Source organism: Entamoeba invadens (assembly GCF_000330505.1).
Source record: "Entamoeba invadens IP1 unplaced genomic scaffold scaff_1105074725643, whole genome shotgun sequence".
NCBI classification, from domain to species: Eukaryota; Evosea; order Mastigamoebida; family Endamoebidae; genus Entamoeba; species Entamoeba invadens.
In genome coordinates, this window is record NW_004191777.1 from 720,128 (window position 1) to 737,648 (window position 17,521).

Here is a 17,521-nt window from a genome sequence, read left to right on the forward strand (position 1 = left end):
CGAAAATTGAGAGAGAAGAAGATTCTGACAAGAAAGAAGAGAAGAAACATCATCATCATCACAAACACAGTGAAAAAGACTCAAAAAAATCGGACAAGAAAGACAAAAAAGAGAAGAAAGAGAAAAAGGTAACATCCACTCAAGAGGACAAAGAACCTTCAAAAGAAGAAACCAAAGAAGTAGAGACTACAGAAGAGAAGATTACTAAAAAGGACAAGAAAGAGAAAAAAGAGACTCAACCAAATAAATTGAAAGAAGAAGAAACCCCAAATGAAGAAGTTGATTCTTTTTTCCAAGAAGAGAAAAAAGAACCAACTAAAAAAAACCACCAAAGAAAAGGTGCTTGGACTGGTGGTAAATTTGGAGACTTAAGTGGTGTTGGAGAAAACATCGATAGACGTAACAAGTCGAGATACGCTGTTGACGCTTATGGAGATGTCGAGACTATTCCAAACGCAGCGCGTACACTTCACCAGACCAAAGGAAAGGGTTTCCAGAAATCGAAGACCAAATTGAAAAAGTCCGATTTCAAAGGAACTATTGACGACACAGACGCTGGCAGTAGTTCATTCTTCTTTTGAAATTCTGAAATGATTGATATATTAACTTTTCATATTAATTATTTTAAATTAGAAATATACTAAAACAAACTAAAAGAACAAGATAAGTCATTGATATGTCACAGACAGAAGAAGGTCACATAAAGACTGAAAATATCGAAGTGAGAAATGAAGAAAATGCGATAAAGAGTCTTGACACACAAAAGGAAAAACAAGACGAGATTGAAAAAGAAGAGAAACACGAAATAAAAAGCGAAGAAAAAAGTCCGCCGAACAACCAAAACGAAAACGCGGAAGACTCACCAAAATTTAAAATAGTCGAAAAAGAAGAAAAAGTTGAGAAAGTTGAAAATGATAAAATCGAGAGTGTCAACCGAAGAAAAAGTGAAGAGAAAAGACAGAGAGAGTACTTCACTGCATTAAGAAGAACACTGAACGGCCTTATCAACAAAGTCACACCAAAGAACATTAAAACGATTATAGTTGAGTTATTCAAAGAGAATTTAGTCCGAGGGCGTGGACTTCTAGTTTCGTCTGTATTACGAGCGCAAGATGCCGAACCTAAGTATTCATCATTATATGCGTCACTAATTGCAGTGATCAATACAAAGATCCCAAATGTTGGGAAGTTGTGTATTCACAGGACGATTCATCAATTCAAATTGTGTTGTAAACGCAATGAAAAAGAGAGTGCGTTGAAGAAGTTACAATTCTTAGCACAACTTGCTAATCAAGACGTTGTTGGTCTTCTTCTTATATTGCAATTTCTTGTTTACTTCAACAAGAACTTGAACGATGACAACGTCGAGCGGATGGTCAGTTTATTGTCTGAATGTGGGGAGTACCTCGACTACAAAGCAAAAGGAAATGTTCAAACTTTTTATGAGAGTTTACGAACTTTTGTGAGTAAATCGGTTGGGAGTGAAAGAATGAAATTCATAGTGACGCAATTACTCGAACAACGAAGAAAAGGGTTTCCGGACTTTCCCGCGAAAGTTGAAATGTTGGATTTAGTAGAAGAAGAAGATAAAGTGACCCATCAAGTCGAATTAACTACTGAACTGGAAATCGAAGAGAATTTGAATGTTTTCCAATTTGATGAGGAATTTGAGGAGAACGAGAAGAAGTGGGAGTTTAAACAGAAAGAGATCATAGGGGAAGATTCGGATGAAGAAGAGGAAAATGGAGACGTGTGTAATGAAGACAATCAACAAATATCAAACAACGAAGGAGACAAACAGAAGATGGAGATGGAAACGTTTGACGACCAAACAGGGGCTCAAACGATATTTCTGAAAAAGAAGATTTACATCACAATCATGTCGTGTTATAATTTTGAAGAATGTGTGCACAAGCTTCTGAATTTAAAAATGAAAGAGGACGATAACAAGTATGTTGTTGAGATGGTGATAGAGTGCTGTTCACAAGAGAAAACGTATAAAAAGTATTACGGCCTTGTTGCTGAGAGGTTGTGTGTGTTGTTCAATAAGTTTAAAGACTCCTTCTCTATTAAATTTGAGGAGGTTTATAAAAACATTCATGAAAAGGATATGAACCAAATTAGAAGCTTGGCGATGTTGTTCTCGCATTTGTTCTCTTCGAATGCAATTGAATGGAATCTCTTCAGATTTGTGATTATTACTGAAGACGAGACGACATCTAGTTCTCGAGTTTTCCTCAAAATTATGTTACAAGACATGTTCGAAACAATGGGGATGAAGGAATTCACTGCTAAAATTCTTGGAGCCAATGTGAAGGAATATGTGAGAGGAATGTTTCCAACAGAGAACAAAGAAGACGTTATATTTGCATTCAACTTCTTTAAGGGAATTGGGATGATCGAACTTGCAAAGGTCCTTCAACAAACATATCTGGACCTAAAAGAAAAAGACAAGAAGAAAAAAGAAGAGGAAGAACTTCGAAATCGCGTCGAAATAAAGAATGAAACAAGTGAAATGGAAGAAGAAAGACTCGAAGAGCATGATGATCAACAATATAATTACAAAAATGACAAGAGTATGGAGGAAGATGAAAAACAATACAGCGAAGAGTACAGAGACTTACGTAGTGATCATAGTATGGAAGAAGAGAAGAAAGATGATTGATTGATTTCGTTATTGGTGTATTCTATTTTTATACTCATTATATAGTTAAATTAATTAAACGAATGGTTATTAGATGGTTTATAAATACAACCATTAATGAGACACATAATAAGGTACTGCCATTGTATATCGATTTTTAACATAACTAAATTTGTCTTGTTACACTAAAAAAGATGAATGCTTAGATTAAAAAAGCAATACAGATTGTTTATAAGTAGTGTAAATCATAAATAAATCTGAATATTCGATTTAATTAACAGTGCCCATTAAGTTAAAAGGAATGTTTAGTTGTTTGTTGATAAAGCAAAAGAACAATCTAAAAATTGAAATCTTATTGCAGAAAGATTTATTGATTCTATTGTAAATACTTGTCCATTTTTACATGTTTTTGTTTGCATTTTAAATTACCATGCCTTTGAGATGGGTTATTTTATTTTAAAATCATTTAAGTTGTTGTCGCTCTGTAACATTCACTTCAAAAACAATAATAATAATTTCATAAATATATTATTTATTATATGATATACCTTTTTATAATATATTTAATAATTAATTTATTATGCTGAATTTGATTCTGATTGTTTATTACCAATATTTTAAGAAAAACAAACAAATATAAATTATATTTTGACTCGAAATTTGAGTCGAATTCTTTATTCGTTTAAAACCAATTACTATTTTTATCTTTTTCAAATGTATTATTACTTTAAATTATTTTCATTGTTAAATATGTTTTTGAAAAGGGAGGAATTAAAAAATGGGAGGATAGAACAAGTTTGTAAAAAATACTGAACAATGGAATTACTTCTGTTTCATTTTTTTGTGTTGTAGTGTTTCTAAAATAGAAAGACAAGTAAAAACACAATTGTTTAATATGATAATCACAACTATACTTACTATATTTAAATTATAAGTTATAGTTAAAGTTTTGTTTGAATATAACACCTTCAACATAATGGTTGAATGTGTTTTTATATCCTCTTAAAAGATACATTTTTTAAATATTAACAACTTCAAATAATACAAATACATGTTCGAAAGAGTATAAAAAATAATTACAAACAAATAAAATTCATAATCTCTAAGTGTTGTTTATTAAATTAGTGATTGTTTACAATGTGGACTTAGTCTTTCAAAGTTAAATTGGTCTTATATTTGTTAAAAAGATAAACCAAAAGTAAAAATGGGTCATAAATGAAATCTTTGAAGTTATCAAAAGAGGAAGAATATTTTAAAAAAACTTTGTTGTTAAATTGTAACAATTCTTTTTAATATCTGAAAAGCTAAATGTGACACTTTTCGAAAAAACATTTAAAATGACTTCTGTGTGTATAAAAAGAAAACTGATTAAACCCCTTCAATGAAAACAGTATCAGTAGCTTTCTTTGGCCAAACTGAAAGTGGCAAAACAAGTTTAATCCGTCGTTTTGTTCATGGTGCCCAAATAATAGAACACACCCCAACTATTGAAGATGTTTATAATACAATTGTCGAAGTGGGTGACAATGAAGTTAATTTAAAAATAACTGACACGACCAGTGAAGAAGATTTGGAGCTTTTGAAGACTGACCAATACACTAAGAATGACATTTTAGTGTTTGTGTATTCAGTAACAGAGAAGTATGCATTTTCTCGAATGAAAGAAGACATGTTGCAAAGTTATGCAGTTGTTTCAGATACACTTGAAGAAGACAAGAAACCAACCTTTGTAATAGTAGCCAACAAAATTGATCTAAAAGAAAGAGTTATCACACGAAAGGATGGACTCGATTTAGTCAGTAATATGAAAGCACTCTGCTCCATATTTTATTTTGAGACTTCAGCATTTGAAAACATCAAAGTCGACTTTTTATTTGATTCTATTGCAAAGGGGTTCCAAAAGAAGGAAGAGTTCTATAAAAAGAGATCTTTTGATTTTAACTGTGAACGGCTCAATATGCCATCTCCTCGACCTAAAAAGATGACCATTGCAAAGCTTAGTTTGAGCCAGACAGAACCCAAGCCCGAACCAAAGAAAAAAGGATTCCCAAGGCTTCTTGAGTTCTTCAAAAAAGACAAACGGTCTGCTTCTCTCTCCGCCAAAGTTGCTCTTTAAGTTCTGTATTACTTTTATTCTTGATTGCTATCTTATTTGTAATTGATTCTAATTCTATATTTATTCTAATTATTAAAAAAACTATAATAAAAAACTATATGAATATAAATAATTAAAATGGTTTTTTATTAATTTATTACTTAATATTTAATTAATATATTAAATAGTTTTTTTTATTATCCATTTCTAATTTTATTTTTATAACTTTGTATGGAAATATAATTATTTCCATCCAAAAAAAAGAACGGTATAGATAATAGTTTTTATCTTTAATTTTCAAACCAAAAAAGTCATGATTGGAGTGACTTACAGTGAAGAACAATTGCACCTGAACACCTTTACAATCTTTACGAGACAATGGCTCACCGAAGGAGCAAAAGCAACTCTATTTGTACAACATGGGTACGCTGAACACTCGGGAAGATACAAACATGTTGGAGAATATTTTGCGAATCACAAGTACAATGTCTTCATGATGGATCTACCAGGACATGGACAGTCGAGCGGAATAGAAGGGGCTCCACGCACTTATATTGACTCTTTTGAGACGTATATAACAACAATAAACCAGTTTGTAGACACGATGAAGACTAAGATGGAGTCTAAAAATATTATACTTCCAATGTTCTTTATGGGCCACTCCATGGGCGGCTTACTCACTTCTGTACTTGCTGGGCGCAAGAGTGAAATGAAAGGGTTCATCGCTTCTGCACCGGCGTATATAATCAAGAACACTGGTCTCAATTTGTTTTCTTGGGCTATTCAAGGCATATTGAAATTCAATCCATACCTCACAGCAGATATGGACAGTCCTTCTAACATTATTACAAACCAAGAAGTTGCAAGAGAATATGTCACTGACCCCTTTAATGTATGTTCCAAAGCGTGTGCGATGACTTCTCTTGAGATGAAGAGTTATGGCGAAGTTGAAAAGGACAGAGACTTGGACATTCCATTTTACTTGTTCCACGGTTCTGGGGATACACTTATTGATGTTAAAGGAGCAAGAATTAAGGCTACTCATTTAAATAATCCCGTGTCAAAGTATGTTGAATACCCCGGTGCGAATCACGTGTTGTTGGAAGAGGACAATAAATTTGAGATGTTAGATGGTGTGGAAAAGTGGGTGGATTCTTTGATAGAGAATAAATGACTTTGTTTTGATTTAGTGAATGCATTGACTTTTTGGTTCAACACAAGACTTAACAAAGTCTCCAATTTAAGTGAAATCGGAGAACCTCACAAATCCCAGACATGAAGAGTGTGACATTTATTGTTATTTTAATGTTGTGTGATATAACTTTTGGATTGGAAGTTTTAAGAAAGAGGGAGAAAAGGATGTTTGAGCTGCACACTGAGAAAAATAAACACACTGAAATGAGTGAATACACTGAAAGAAAGGTGGTTGGGTACTATACTAACTGGTCGCAATACAGAACAGCAACTGTTGGAGGGTGGCCCAGCAAATTCACACCAGAAAGAATTGACGCGAAATTGTTTGACGTTTTGAATTTTGCATTTGTGACTTTTGATGACACTTACGAAGTGAAAGAATATGAATGGAATGACAACGTTATGATACCACAATTGGTCTCATTGAAATCACACAACCCAAATCTCAAAGTGTGTGTGTCGATTGGTGGGTGGAATTTTAACGCAAACGCCAAAACAAAACACTTGTTTCACGATATGGCTGCTACTTCAGTGTCACGAAAAAGATTTATAAAAAGCGCAATCCAATTTGCGAGAAAGTACAATATGGACGGAATTGATATTGATTGGGAATACCCAGGCAATGAACTCCAAGGAGGACATCCAACCGACTTTTTGAACTTCAATTGCCTTGTGAAGGAGTTCAGAGAGTTTGTGGAAATCGACTCTAAAGAGGAAAACAAAGAACCTCTTCTTATTACAGTAGCCGCGCCTGCGGGAATACAAAACATCCAAAACATTGACGTTGAAACTGTCTCGAAATACATCGATTGGTTTAATTTGATGACATATGATTTACATGGAGCATGGGATAACATCACAGGACCTCACACAGCACTGTATTCAACAGATGGATTGAGCGTTAATGACTGTGTTTCAGAGTACTTGAAAAGTGGAGTACCAAGTCACAAACTTGTGCTTGGATTGGCGCATTACGCACGAGGTTGGACTGTCAACAACAATACAACCGAACACAAAATGGGAGAGGAAGCAAGTGGGCCAAGTGAATGTGGGCGTTGCACGGGGGAGAACGGCTATCTAGCGAAATATGAAATCGACGAAATTATTCCAAAGAACAACATTTTCTTTGACGACACGTCGAAGACTCTATTTGGTTATTTTGACAACAAATTTTACACATTTGATGATAAAGAGACTTTCAAAATGAAGGTGGAGTATGCCAAAGAGAAATCTCTAGGTGGAGTAATGATGTGGAGTGTTGACTTAGATAAAGACTTTGTCAACACAAAGTACGTCAGAAGTGTTTTAGCATCTGATTGAGTGTTTGATTGTATCAATTTCAGACTTTTAAAAATTTCTTTGTCAAATGAATTATTAGAATTAACACAACAAATCTTTTTAAAGATAATGGCTCAAAAGAAGACAAGTAAAAATTGTAATTATTGAGATAAAAGTGGGTTTGTGTCATGATTCTTTTTTGGAGGGATTAATGGGAAGGCGAAGAATTGATAGCCCAGAGTGACTGTGAATACGATCAAAAACAGGGTAGCTATGGTGATCAAAACGATCATCATGATGTAATTGACATTAATGGGGTATATCATTTCATCATAACAACTAACTTTTCTGTCAGTAGCAGTGAATGAGCAGCTATTGGCGTTATATGTTTTCCACCCACAACCTATTTGTTATTGATATATATTAAGAGAGTAGTAAAACATCGCCGATAACATGACAAACAAGCAAATTTGAGGTTGATTTCACGGCGGATGCCTTTAGTTGTAGTGTCATACAAATTTTCGATACACTTTGGTGTGTGCAACATGTTCTGATACGCCGTCACAAGACTCCACACTTCAATGAACCCAACAAAGATGCAAGTAAAAAAGAGCTGTCTGTGATCTTCTCGTTTGTAGAACTACAGTGATACAATTAAGAACAACACAATATAGTAATAGAGAAAAATAAAAATAGATATTCCTTCAAATACCCAAAATTCAAGTTATTGTGTGTACAACGTTCTTATCTATGAAACATATTATAAGAAGTTACTATAAACTAATTTGAGGAGTAACACGACTTTGATTCAAATACTTAAAAAGTTGTTTTTTAAAAGACGTGTTATTAATAATAGTTAAAAGAGAAGACAAACAATGATTAAGACGGGTTTGTTGTACTTTGCGACCGCGTGGATGAGCGCTGATATTGATAGTAAAAAAAGAGCAGACCCTGCATACTGATATATCGCAAATGAGTAAGACGGCAAAATGCTGAACAACTCAAAGAGTTTATCCAAATATAACCCAACCGCAACACCTACTACAATAATCGTAATCCCAAATGACATCAACATCGTAGCACAAAATAATACAATTTTATTCACTACTTGGATCTTTAGAAATCCCATTGGTATAATTTGAAGTTCACATTTTTTAGTTTGTCATACCAAAAATGTTATTTATTCAATTCGGCATGTTCGTATTTCTTTTTCTTTTTTTGTTTTTATACAGATAAAACGTCCGTTATAACGACTTAATTGCAAGTTTTGCAAAGTAATAATTCATACAATTGAAAATGTTATTCACTTAATAATAAAAACAAAATAAATAACAATATAAAAAGTGAAATCATTAGTTTATAAAAAAGTGTGATTTGTTAATAGTATTTTTATGTGTTATTTTATATTAATTTATATAATAAAAATTAGTATAATATCGCTTTTTATAATGAAATGTAAATTATTAATTTGAGAATTAAAAATGCAAACACAACGATAATTAAAATAGATACAAAAAAACTATCACACAGAAGTTATTTTACTAAGATATCATTGATACAACATAGACGTACAAACAAACTAGTTACGAAACAACGAATGGATCAAGCCTAACACAACCAATTTTATTCTCCTCACGTTTGAACGAAAGTGTTGCTCTCCATTGTGAATTTGTTGGCGTCATTGGTGGTATTTCCATTGCCATTTTAAACGTCTTGTTTCCCAATATAGGACAATCAATTGTTGTGTCACACAAGTTGTTTTTGGTAGTGGAAAGCTCGACCCAAAACATACCATACTTCGACTCTAAAACATTTTCAAGCATCAAGGTCTCAACCTTTTCTGAAGTTGTGATGTTCATAGTGATGATTATAGTGACACCACTTTCAGGGGGCCAAGGGATAGCCTCAATGGAATTGACCACAAGCTTCTGATTGTTTGAACAAGTTGTGTAAGTAACCTGAGAAGAGTAAACTGCGAGTAAGAAGAGTGAAGAGATGAATAGCGCAGTCATGTGTTTAATCCTTTGAGTTCTTATTTCGACTTTTATTCATCATTTTTGGGAAGTTATACATAGTAAGATTGTTTCTCATTCCTTAATTGTTTTTTAAACATTTTTTTGTTAATTTGCCATGTTATAAAACTACAAAAGAAAAACATAGCTCAAATTCGCAGTTAAAATAATCCGAATTTTATGGGACGATAAAGACATCCAAAAACTTTGAACATTTTTAAATTATTTATTTTAAAGAAATTTAGTATCAATAAGACTTTTTTTGTCTAAATAACTCTTTTTTTATGACTAAAAGAGTTACTTTGTTAAAACAACCCAAATTCCACTTGGCTAATTCCGAACTCTATACCGAAAAAGTTTGGCATTTACGTCCCATTATTTTGGCTATAAAATATATATTAAAAAATAAAGTAAATGACTCACATGAAAAGACTTCCAAAAAGTCATAGTTCTCACCACCTCTATATTAAAGTTCCAATTCAATAGATCTTTTATAATTAACATTTAACAAAAAATTTATAATGGTTAAATTATTATTTAATTGGTTAATAAAAATGGAAATAATGAAAATCATTTCTTTTTTTATCAAGATAGAAATATCATAGTTATTTATATTTATTATATTAGAATTAAATAATATTATTTTTATTATAAATTTATATTATATAATAGTTCGTATTAATTTCTTACCACCAACACATGAGTCGCATTGTAACACACATTTCCAACTTAGTAACCAATAAAAAGACGAAAAATAACAGAACTTGATTATTAAACCACCTCTTTATATATCTGCGTTTTGGGTTTTCTAAACTTGAGTGCATACATTAGTGCTATGCACCCAGTGGCTACTACAATTACCACTATTATCAGAATTCCTATTGTGATTAGTGCTACCTTAGTACCAGAGACATTAAAACAGTCCCCATTGTCATCCGATGCTTTTATCCACTTGGTGCATTTGCTGCAGTAACTAATACTACAAAATCCATCTTCACATCCATTACATTCTATTCTTTAGTAAACTTCTTGAGTATATTGTAATATATTTTATCTATAGAACACATTATTATATACTATACTTTAATTCTATATATTTCAACAAACAAACGGTATACACAATACGACCCATTGAGGATAAAATGTTCTTGACATGAATGGCACCCAGTGTTGTCACTGTAATCAATACACCCAACTGCTTTTGTGCAAAACCCACTTTTGTTGTCTTTGAATGTCCCATTTTGACATTTAGAACACTCTTCAAGTTTTGGACCAGTGCATTCCATACAATTGGCTACACACGAGTAGCACTCACCAGTCGTTGAATTCAAATAAAATTTGTCAACACAAGATGTGCAACCCACCTCGTCGACACACTTTGTCTTACAATTTGGTGAACATTTGACACAGGAATTCCCTTTTTGATAATCGCCTTCTTGACACACGGAAAACGCAGAGGAAATGAAAAGAAAAATAAACATCGGCGTTGTCTGAAGTTGATAGTGCTAAGATGAGGGTTTGACGATAGGCACATTCATTCGACTGTCTTCGTCTGTTGTTCTTGTCAACTCTATTAATTGTTTTGTTAATTACAAAACTATAATTTATAGCTTGAATTTTAACAAATTCATTGAAGTTAATTTTTTATAGGTAATCAACTTTAACTATCATTATAAATATAAAGTAATTAAAAGTTATTAAAATATAACTTCCGATATATCTCCGACAAAAATATAATAAAACTATAATAAAATAGTATTTAAATTAGTTCAAACTATCCTTGAATTCTTTAAATAGTTTTAATAACAAACTTTATAATAATGGCAACAACATTTAGAAAGGAAGACTTAGACTTAGTGGAGAGTCTTAGTATCAAGTGTAAAGAAGTCTTTAAATCGTTAAACGCTCGAAACGAGTTACAAACATTTACCACAAAAATCAAAGAAATGAGTTCAATGGAGTTTTTAGAAAAGATAACACTTCTTGAGAATTTGTATGACACAAAAGAAAAGTCTTTCAAAACTACTGAAAAATTGGTCTTGCAAATTAAGGAAATACTTGACGTTGTTATTCAAATACAAGACAATGAGAAACTTATCTGCCTGTCTGTATCAAAAGAAATAGATAGACTGGTAGAGCAACAAAAACAAGAACTTCAATACGAATGTGATAAGCAAAAAATCGAGTTAGACAAGCACAAGAAAACAATTTCTAAAATTTCTAAAATTGAAACAATCAATTCGTGTGTTTCAACTGTTTTGCCTCAACAACAAGTCGAGACAACGATTGTTAAAAACGAAACAGTTGTCAAAGAGAAACTAAACGAAACACTACCTTCACCATTTTCACAGCAATGGCTTTGCAATCTATCATCACAGAAGTATACAGTCGATTATACTCAAGATCTCTTATTTAACAAGGTCAAAACATTCTTTACGTTATCACAGAACGTTGAACTTAGAAGTGACAAAATCATTTTTGATACCGACTGCGAACAAATGGGTGTCACTTCTTCTTTTATCCCAAAAATGGTTGACAAACACCGTATTGCAATTGTGTGTGCCTTTTGTCCCGACAGATTCTTTGGCTTTACTTTTAATGACACCATCACCGACCACAAAGTCGACACCCTCCCAAACACAACTGCCTTTGTTATTCGAAATGGAAACTTTAAAACATATACCACAAATCAAGACGCAAAGTGTGGTATACACATATATGACGGGACTGAATTTAATGGGTGTTGTGAGTATATTTGTGACGTCGGAAACGTCGACGCAAAAACTTACATTCGAATCGCACTCCCTTTTTTTAATAAAACCGTCTCGGTCAATATGAGCAAAGTGTTTGGTGGACTCGGAGAAACAGAACTCACTGGGGTTAATGGTGAAACCAATCATGTGGAGCTTGCGAGATTCATGCTAATAGAGTTAGAGTGAGTGTGTTCTCTAGAGTACGGCTTATAATTAAAAATTTAGTATAATAAACCAAATGAATAGTTTCAATCAGTTAGACTCTAATTATCTTTTCTAGGCATTGTCGCCTCTTTCTTTTGTTGTTCTTTCAATTTCTTCTTGTTCATTTTCTTCACTTTGTATACATGACTCAGCCCTTTCATATACGCCTCGTTCTCCCTCTTCACCTTTCTAAGAGAACTATCAATTTGGTGTTCACGCATTTCGTCTTTAGCTTCAGTGTCTTCGAATATCTTAGTCCATACCAAGTCCGGGATGTACTTGATGTTCCACAATTGTGTAGAATATGGTTTATGTCGATTTCCTCCAACTTGTTGTCCGTTCATCATATATTCCACTAATTTTGCATCTTTGTGTGTGGCGTATTCAAACCACCCTTCCTTACAAACAAACCTCTATGACGTTAAATCATTTTTGTGTAATAAAAAACATCGAAATTAGATAACTAGGGTTTCGGTCTTCTTGTTCTATGGATTCAGTACATCAAAACAAACTGTATTCCCTTCAACAACATACATGCGTGTGACGGGCTTATACGTAGACATCATGGATTTTAACATCACCATCGTAATTCCGCGCGGTATCGAACTCAAATACACGATACCCCTTTCGCTCTGGAGTCCCTTTAATTTCGTCTTTTGCGGTTTTTCGACTTTCTCGATTTTTTGTGAAGGTTCGACATTTCCAACTTTCTCGGGGTCACTTTTTTTCTCTGGTGGAACGGAGGTGCCGTTCTCAACTAACTTTTGGTCCTCTTCGATCTCGTTGATGTCCTCGCTACTAATGCTGCCAAGTAAATCTTTCAAGTCTTTGTCCATTGTCACTTTTCTCGGTTTGAAAAAGAGAAGATCTTAAAACCCTACAAAAACTCGAATATATGTCACGTGCATTAAATTCACCAACACCACTCAGACAACAAAACTACTTGGAAAGAGTCACTCGCAACACTCAACCCACCGAAGACACAAAACGAATGAGGTTTTTGACAGTGTACTCAACACCGGGGTCCGCCGTTCGAACGTTAAATGAAAATTCAATTGTATCCATATTGAAGCTTAACTATTTGTCCAATTTCACGTCGTATTTGCTTCCACTTACTGAGTTTGTTAACGTGGAACAAAGACCACTAACACCGTTGGAGAGCGCAAGCGACTTTACAACATTCCAAAATGCTATTATTGGGTGCGTGTCAAATACACACACTTCAATGGCGAAAAGCACACCGTCGCCGATCGATACATTACTCACAATTTTTACACCACTCCCACAATTACTGAAACCGTTCACAACATTCACATCGGACCAAAAAATGGTATTACAAGAAGCATTACAAGAGCTCTTTAAGAGAGTGTACGTGAACAAATTCAACCAATTACATGGGACATACATTGTGCCCCTCACCACTTCACTCAAACAACTCCGCGTGGAGTATTACACGAAACTGAAAGAGACGCTGGTTGCTAAAAAGGCGGAAATACAGAAAATGCAACAAGAAATTGCACAACTGAAAGCAAAGTTGTTGATGCCACAAGAACCAAAGAAGTTAGAAACTTTCCAGGATAAATCGCAACAGATCAGAACGGTGATGGTGAAAGGAGTTGGAGATGTCCAAGTCTTGGGATATTGCGCTATTTGCCAGTTGCCCTCTGGTGCGAGACTGCACCTTATCTACAGTTCACCAATTGGCAATGGGGGAGAGGACTTCATCCGGTCGCACAAGAATTTAAGAAATTGTAAAGTCGAGATTTGTGGGAGGTTCGCATATTTGGGTATTCCAGGAAGGTGTGTGGACACTGCCAAACTGGCGAGATGGGTGCTTGACACCCCATTATCGTTTGACGACAAAATCAAATTTCTGAATAATTATTTTCACTGTTTCATCAACTTCGAAAAGATCACAAGATGTGTCAGAGCGGAGTTTGGCGCTTATTTCCTTAGAAACGTCGAGAGAATGACACTCAAATTGCCTATCAATATCAAGGAGAAGAATATGTTGTTTGTTCTAATTTGTATACTTATTTAATGATCATGACACTCATCGAATGTAATATAAATTAAGAACTATTGAATAATGAATAGCATAATTCTCGACTTTGAGTTCGATCCAACTAAATTGGAGCAGTACAGAGACAATACAGATCCTTTCAAACCAGTGAGAACAAAGATCAACGTTGTGTCTGGTAATATCACAGAGAAACAAGTCAGAAAAAGAGTGGATGAAGTTGTAAAGAGTGGCACAGATGATTGGATGATGACTATAGTCAGGAGAGTCTCTATGATCATTTAGAACATTGTTTTTATTATTATAGTTAATTAATAGTATAAATATAGTATCTATAAATAGAACAACATACGTGGCTTATAATTATAGAGTCTAATAGGAATAGAATAAGAGAAACAACTAAGAAAATACAATCAATACTTTCCAAGACTAAATCCGAAGTGCAAAGTATTTCCTTCTTCATAGAGCCCTTGTATTTTAGAGCCAACAAGCGTTTCATGGCCAAGACTTTGGAAGATAACGTCTTGGATTTGACCGAACCTTGATTGTAGACTCTCGATTCTTTTGGTATTGAGTGCGCCAATTGGATACGATGAACAAATTGCATCCATTAAGTCTTGATTAACATTGAGCATCACAGCAGAAGCTTCAATTGCCATTTCTTCATTTAAAGTGATTCGGCCGTAACAGTCAGAACATCCACCCACTGAAGCATTCACAATTTTCATTGGTAAGTTTTCGCCACACAAATCGAAAATTTCATGGAGAACATCTCTGTTGTCTTTATCGACTTTTGAAGAAATTGTGGAGACTGGGAATAAGACGCGAGTGTTACGTCCCAAATCCACCGTCTTTTGTCGTGTTTTTGTGACCCATTCTAGAACTGTTTGTTGCTCCTCTTTTTTATTCAAACTGGCATTCCGCACCGCAAGTTTGGAACACTCGAGTATTTGCCAACCCCAGTCAACCGCATTTTGATCGGTGACATCCATCCAAGTCATTGCAGTCTGTGTTGTACTCATTCCACCCAACTCCTTGATAAGTTCGATTTCATTTTGTGGAAGTTCTTCTGCGTAACAGTACTCGAGTAACCCATTTAATACATCTTTCACCCTCCCCGTGATGGCGAATGTGATCTTTTTCATATCGCTCTGGACATACAACTCAAAGCTTCTCTTCGATTGTTCAGTGTCTTTCAATACTGTTCTAAACCAATTGAAGAAGTACTCCTGAGCCTTCGAAAACCACGTGAAAGCATCTCCAAGCTCTAATAAGTTCTGGAGGACATCCTGATAACACGAAGACATCGAAATGTTATCTGATATTTTGATTGGTTCAATACGTGGTGATAACATTTCTGGCTTACGTGCAGTTAATGAGAACCTTGGGGTCAAACTTTGTATTGTTTTTGGTCTTTTCGAAGCCCACCCACCTCTTGGTGAGCCGGGTGCGTTTGCGCTTCTTGGAGACTTGGGGGAGAGATCCCCGGAACTTTCGTTGCTGTGGAAGAGTGTCAAATTCCGAATTTCGGGGCGCTTTGTGACGAAGTTTTTGAGCATTTTTGATATTGGTTCGATGATAGAAACGATCATAGTTTTCTTATCTGGAACAAATAAGATGAAATCTCTTGAACCTCTATATAGTCAATACATGTGGACGTCATTTCTATTAAAGAGAGCAAACTTGTCATTGTGTGAAGTGATTGATACGTAATATTTTTGTTTTTCAACATGTAAGTCTGTTCGTTCTTTTAATACAGTTGTCGATGAGAGGTAAATACATCCCTTTGGCTCAACAGACGTGTTTTCAGATTCATAGTAAAACAGTTTGTTGGCTTTTAAAACAAAATATCGTTTTTTTGTGGTCTTTACAGACCCTCCTTGTTTGAAAGCCCAAAATGAGGAAATAACTGGTTCTTCTATTGCAATGCGTGGACTGAGTTGTGATTTCATTGTCTCAATGGTGTTTTGATATTAGAGAGTTAAAAGATTCGACTTGAATGTTTTTTAGAGGCTATTTGTGGAGTTTTTTGTTTTTACTTCTTGTTGTAAATAGCCCTTCTGTTATTGTTAATATTTCGTTAATTTATTTTATAACAATTTTATTATTTATATGTAATACATGTTATTGGTTTTATGATTGTTATTAAGTATTATTTGTTGTAATTATATATACTATATGATATACACGAAAATAAATAATTTGAAGGACTAATTCCCCTTATAATATTTTTCACTTTTTGAAGGTTTTTCGACAACGATGATCTTTTTGAAGGGACTTAGAAACAAACAAACTATACTTTATGGTTTAATTTACATTAATTTACCATTTCAATAACATTAATTTATATTCTAAAGCTTCTATCAATAAATTGCTCTAAAAATAACAATATTTTTATACAAATTAACACCCCGTTTATTCCGACAAAATTTCGATAAAATAACAAGGAATATTCCCGACAATTTCACTAGATTCAAAGTAGTTTATCCAAAAATTGACTCCTCAACTCATATTTTTTGGTGGGTTTCCCGATTATTTGCATTTAAATTGAATATATTTTAAAGAAAGTCCATCAAAAAAATATTATTTTTTAATTATTTTTATTTTAAAATTAGCATGGGTAATTTGTTTTGATTTTATTATTTTTATTGAGGTAAAAAAATGTTTTTTTTAAATTATTAAACTCCTTTGATATTTAATAAATTTTAATTGATTTATAGAAGGTTTCTAAAAAATTTGCAACAAATTAATTCTAGTGTAAAAGTTTGTTTCTTATAACATTATAATTTGGTTAATTGTGAAATAATGTTTTTATCCAGTCTTTTTGAGAAAAGACTGAAAAAGAAAAAAGTACGATCAAATTTATTAAAAAAATTGTTAATGGTGGAATAAATATAGAATTCTTACAACCTATTTAAATAATTATTTGAATATAAGGTTTTAGTTCAATTAAACTAATAATAGTATTTGTAATAACAAAATGACTTACTCTACTCTCTTCTGATTGATCTCATCGCAAAGTCTCTGTCTGTCATAGTTTCTAAGTTGTTTGGTGTGGGCTGGGATAACAGGTTCAGTCTTGTCGAAAGTAAAAGAGTGTCTCAATGGTTGATGGCAGTGAACATCTCTTACTATACAGTCTCTGCTGAACTTGTGAATATCAATGTCTCCGGTGTACTGTGGTTTTGGTGTGCATGGTTTGTCGATATGTTTCAGCGACCAATCGTTTCTTTTAATTCGGTCCATGCTTCTCTCGAAGCGCTTCAGCTGTAACTTCTTGTCTTTGTCCATTTACTTTTTCGAGTCCAGATCCTTGCCTCA

The 17,521-nt window shown here is 33.7% G+C and overlaps 14 protein-coding genes across 14 annotated transcripts; 7 read left to right on the forward strand and 7 right to left on the reverse strand.

The window, feature by feature from the left end:
- Window positions 1–20: 20 nt before the first annotated feature.
- Window positions 21–581, forward strand: EIN_085530 (hypothetical protein; the record flags this gene model as incomplete). Its single annotated transcript, XM_004184609.1, has 1 exon — window positions 21–581. A coding segment is annotated over one exon (561 nt), but the record flags the coding sequence as incomplete, so codon positions are not given.
- A 95-nt stretch (window positions 582–676) lies between these two features.
- Window positions 677–2,665, forward strand: EIN_085540 (cell cycle control protein cwf22, putative; the record flags this gene model as incomplete). The annotated part of the gene is made up of 1 exon (XM_004184610.1): window positions 677–2,665. The coding sequence occupies one exon, from the start codon at window positions 677–679 to the stop codon at window positions 2,663–2,665; it is 1,989 nt and encodes a 662-aa protein (XP_004184658.1).
- Window positions 2,666–4,025: 1,360 nt separating this feature from the next.
- EIN_085550 (hypothetical protein) lies at window positions 4,026–4,760 on the forward strand (the record flags this gene model as incomplete). Its single annotated transcript, XM_004184611.1, has 1 exon — window positions 4,026–4,760. One exon carries the CDS (start codon window positions 4,026–4,028, stop codon window positions 4,758–4,760), a length of 735 nt encoding a protein of 244 aa, XP_004184659.1.
- Window positions 4,761–5,052: 292 nt separating this feature from the next.
- EIN_085560 (monoglyceride lipase, putative) lies at window positions 5,053–5,913 on the forward strand (the record flags this gene model as incomplete). The annotated part of the gene is made up of 1 exon (XM_004184612.1): window positions 5,053–5,913. The coding sequence occupies one exon, from the start codon at window positions 5,053–5,055 to the stop codon at window positions 5,911–5,913; it is 861 nt and encodes a 286-aa protein (XP_004184660.1).
- A 185-nt stretch (window positions 5,914–6,098) lies between these two features.
- Window positions 6,099–7,253, forward strand: EIN_085570 (chitotriosidase-1 precursor, putative; the record flags this gene model as incomplete). Its single annotated transcript, XM_004184613.1, has 1 exon — window positions 6,099–7,253. One exon carries the CDS (start codon window positions 6,099–6,101, stop codon window positions 7,251–7,253), a length of 1,155 nt encoding a protein of 384 aa, XP_004184661.1.
- Window positions 7,254–7,372: 119 nt separating this feature from the next.
- EIN_085580 (hypothetical protein) lies at window positions 7,373–8,340 on the reverse strand (the record flags this gene model as incomplete). Its single annotated transcript, XM_004184614.1, has 3 exons — window positions 7,373–7,614; window positions 7,674–7,824; window positions 8,086–8,340. 3 exons carry the CDS (start codon window positions 8,338–8,340, stop codon window positions 7,373–7,375), a joined length of 648 nt encoding a protein of 215 aa, XP_004184662.1.
- Window positions 8,341–8,794: 454 nt separating this feature from the next.
- Window positions 8,795–9,223, reverse strand: EIN_085590 (hypothetical protein; the record flags this gene model as incomplete). The annotated part of the gene is made up of 1 exon (XM_004184615.1): window positions 8,795–9,223. One exon carries the CDS (start codon window positions 9,221–9,223, stop codon window positions 8,795–8,797), a length of 429 nt encoding a protein of 142 aa, XP_004184663.1.
- A 771-nt stretch (window positions 9,224–9,994) lies between these two features.
- On the reverse strand, window positions 9,995–10,509 carry EIN_085600 (hypothetical protein; the record flags this gene model as incomplete). Its single annotated transcript, XM_004184616.1, has 2 exons — window positions 9,995–10,233; window positions 10,335–10,509. 2 exons carry the CDS (start codon window positions 10,507–10,509, stop codon window positions 9,995–9,997), a joined length of 414 nt encoding a protein of 137 aa, XP_004184664.1.
- A 534-nt stretch (window positions 10,510–11,043) lies between these two features.
- On the forward strand, window positions 11,044–12,162 carry EIN_085610 (hypothetical protein; the record flags this gene model as incomplete). The annotated part of the gene is made up of 1 exon (XM_004184617.1): window positions 11,044–12,162. One exon carries the CDS (start codon window positions 11,044–11,046, stop codon window positions 12,160–12,162), a length of 1,119 nt encoding a protein of 372 aa, XP_004184665.1.
- Window positions 12,163–12,239: 77 nt separating this feature from the next.
- Window positions 12,240–13,016, reverse strand: EIN_085620 (pre-rRNA-processing protein esf2, putative; the record flags this gene model as incomplete). Its single annotated transcript, XM_004184618.1, has 2 exons — window positions 12,240–12,593; window positions 12,693–13,016. 2 exons carry the CDS (start codon window positions 13,014–13,016, stop codon window positions 12,240–12,242), a joined length of 678 nt encoding a protein of 225 aa, XP_004184666.1.
- A 59-nt stretch (window positions 13,017–13,075) lies between these two features.
- Window positions 13,076–14,485, forward strand: EIN_085630 (hypothetical protein; the record flags this gene model as incomplete). Its single annotated transcript, XM_004184619.1, has 2 exons — window positions 13,076–14,193; window positions 14,278–14,485. 2 exons carry the CDS (start codon window positions 13,076–13,078, stop codon window positions 14,483–14,485), a joined length of 1,326 nt encoding a protein of 441 aa, XP_004184667.1.
- A 128-nt stretch (window positions 14,486–14,613) lies between these two features.
- On the reverse strand, window positions 14,614–15,792 carry EIN_085640 (hypothetical protein; the record flags this gene model as incomplete). The annotated part of the gene is made up of 1 exon (XM_004184620.1): window positions 14,614–15,792. One exon carries the CDS (start codon window positions 15,790–15,792, stop codon window positions 14,614–14,616), a length of 1,179 nt encoding a protein of 392 aa, XP_004184668.1.
- Window positions 15,793–15,843: 51 nt separating this feature from the next.
- Window positions 15,844–16,152, reverse strand: EIN_085650 (hypothetical protein; the record flags this gene model as incomplete). The annotated part of the gene is made up of 1 exon (XM_004184621.1): window positions 15,844–16,152. The coding sequence occupies one exon, from the start codon at window positions 16,150–16,152 to the stop codon at window positions 15,844–15,846; it is 309 nt and encodes a 102-aa protein (XP_004184669.1).
- Window positions 16,153–17,185: 1,033 nt separating this feature from the next.
- On the reverse strand, window positions 17,186–17,491 carry EIN_085660 (hypothetical protein; the record flags this gene model as incomplete). The annotated part of the gene is made up of 1 exon (XM_004184622.1): window positions 17,186–17,491. One exon carries the CDS (start codon window positions 17,489–17,491, stop codon window positions 17,186–17,188), a length of 306 nt encoding a protein of 101 aa, XP_004184670.1.
- Window positions 17,492–17,521: the final 30 nt, after the last annotated feature.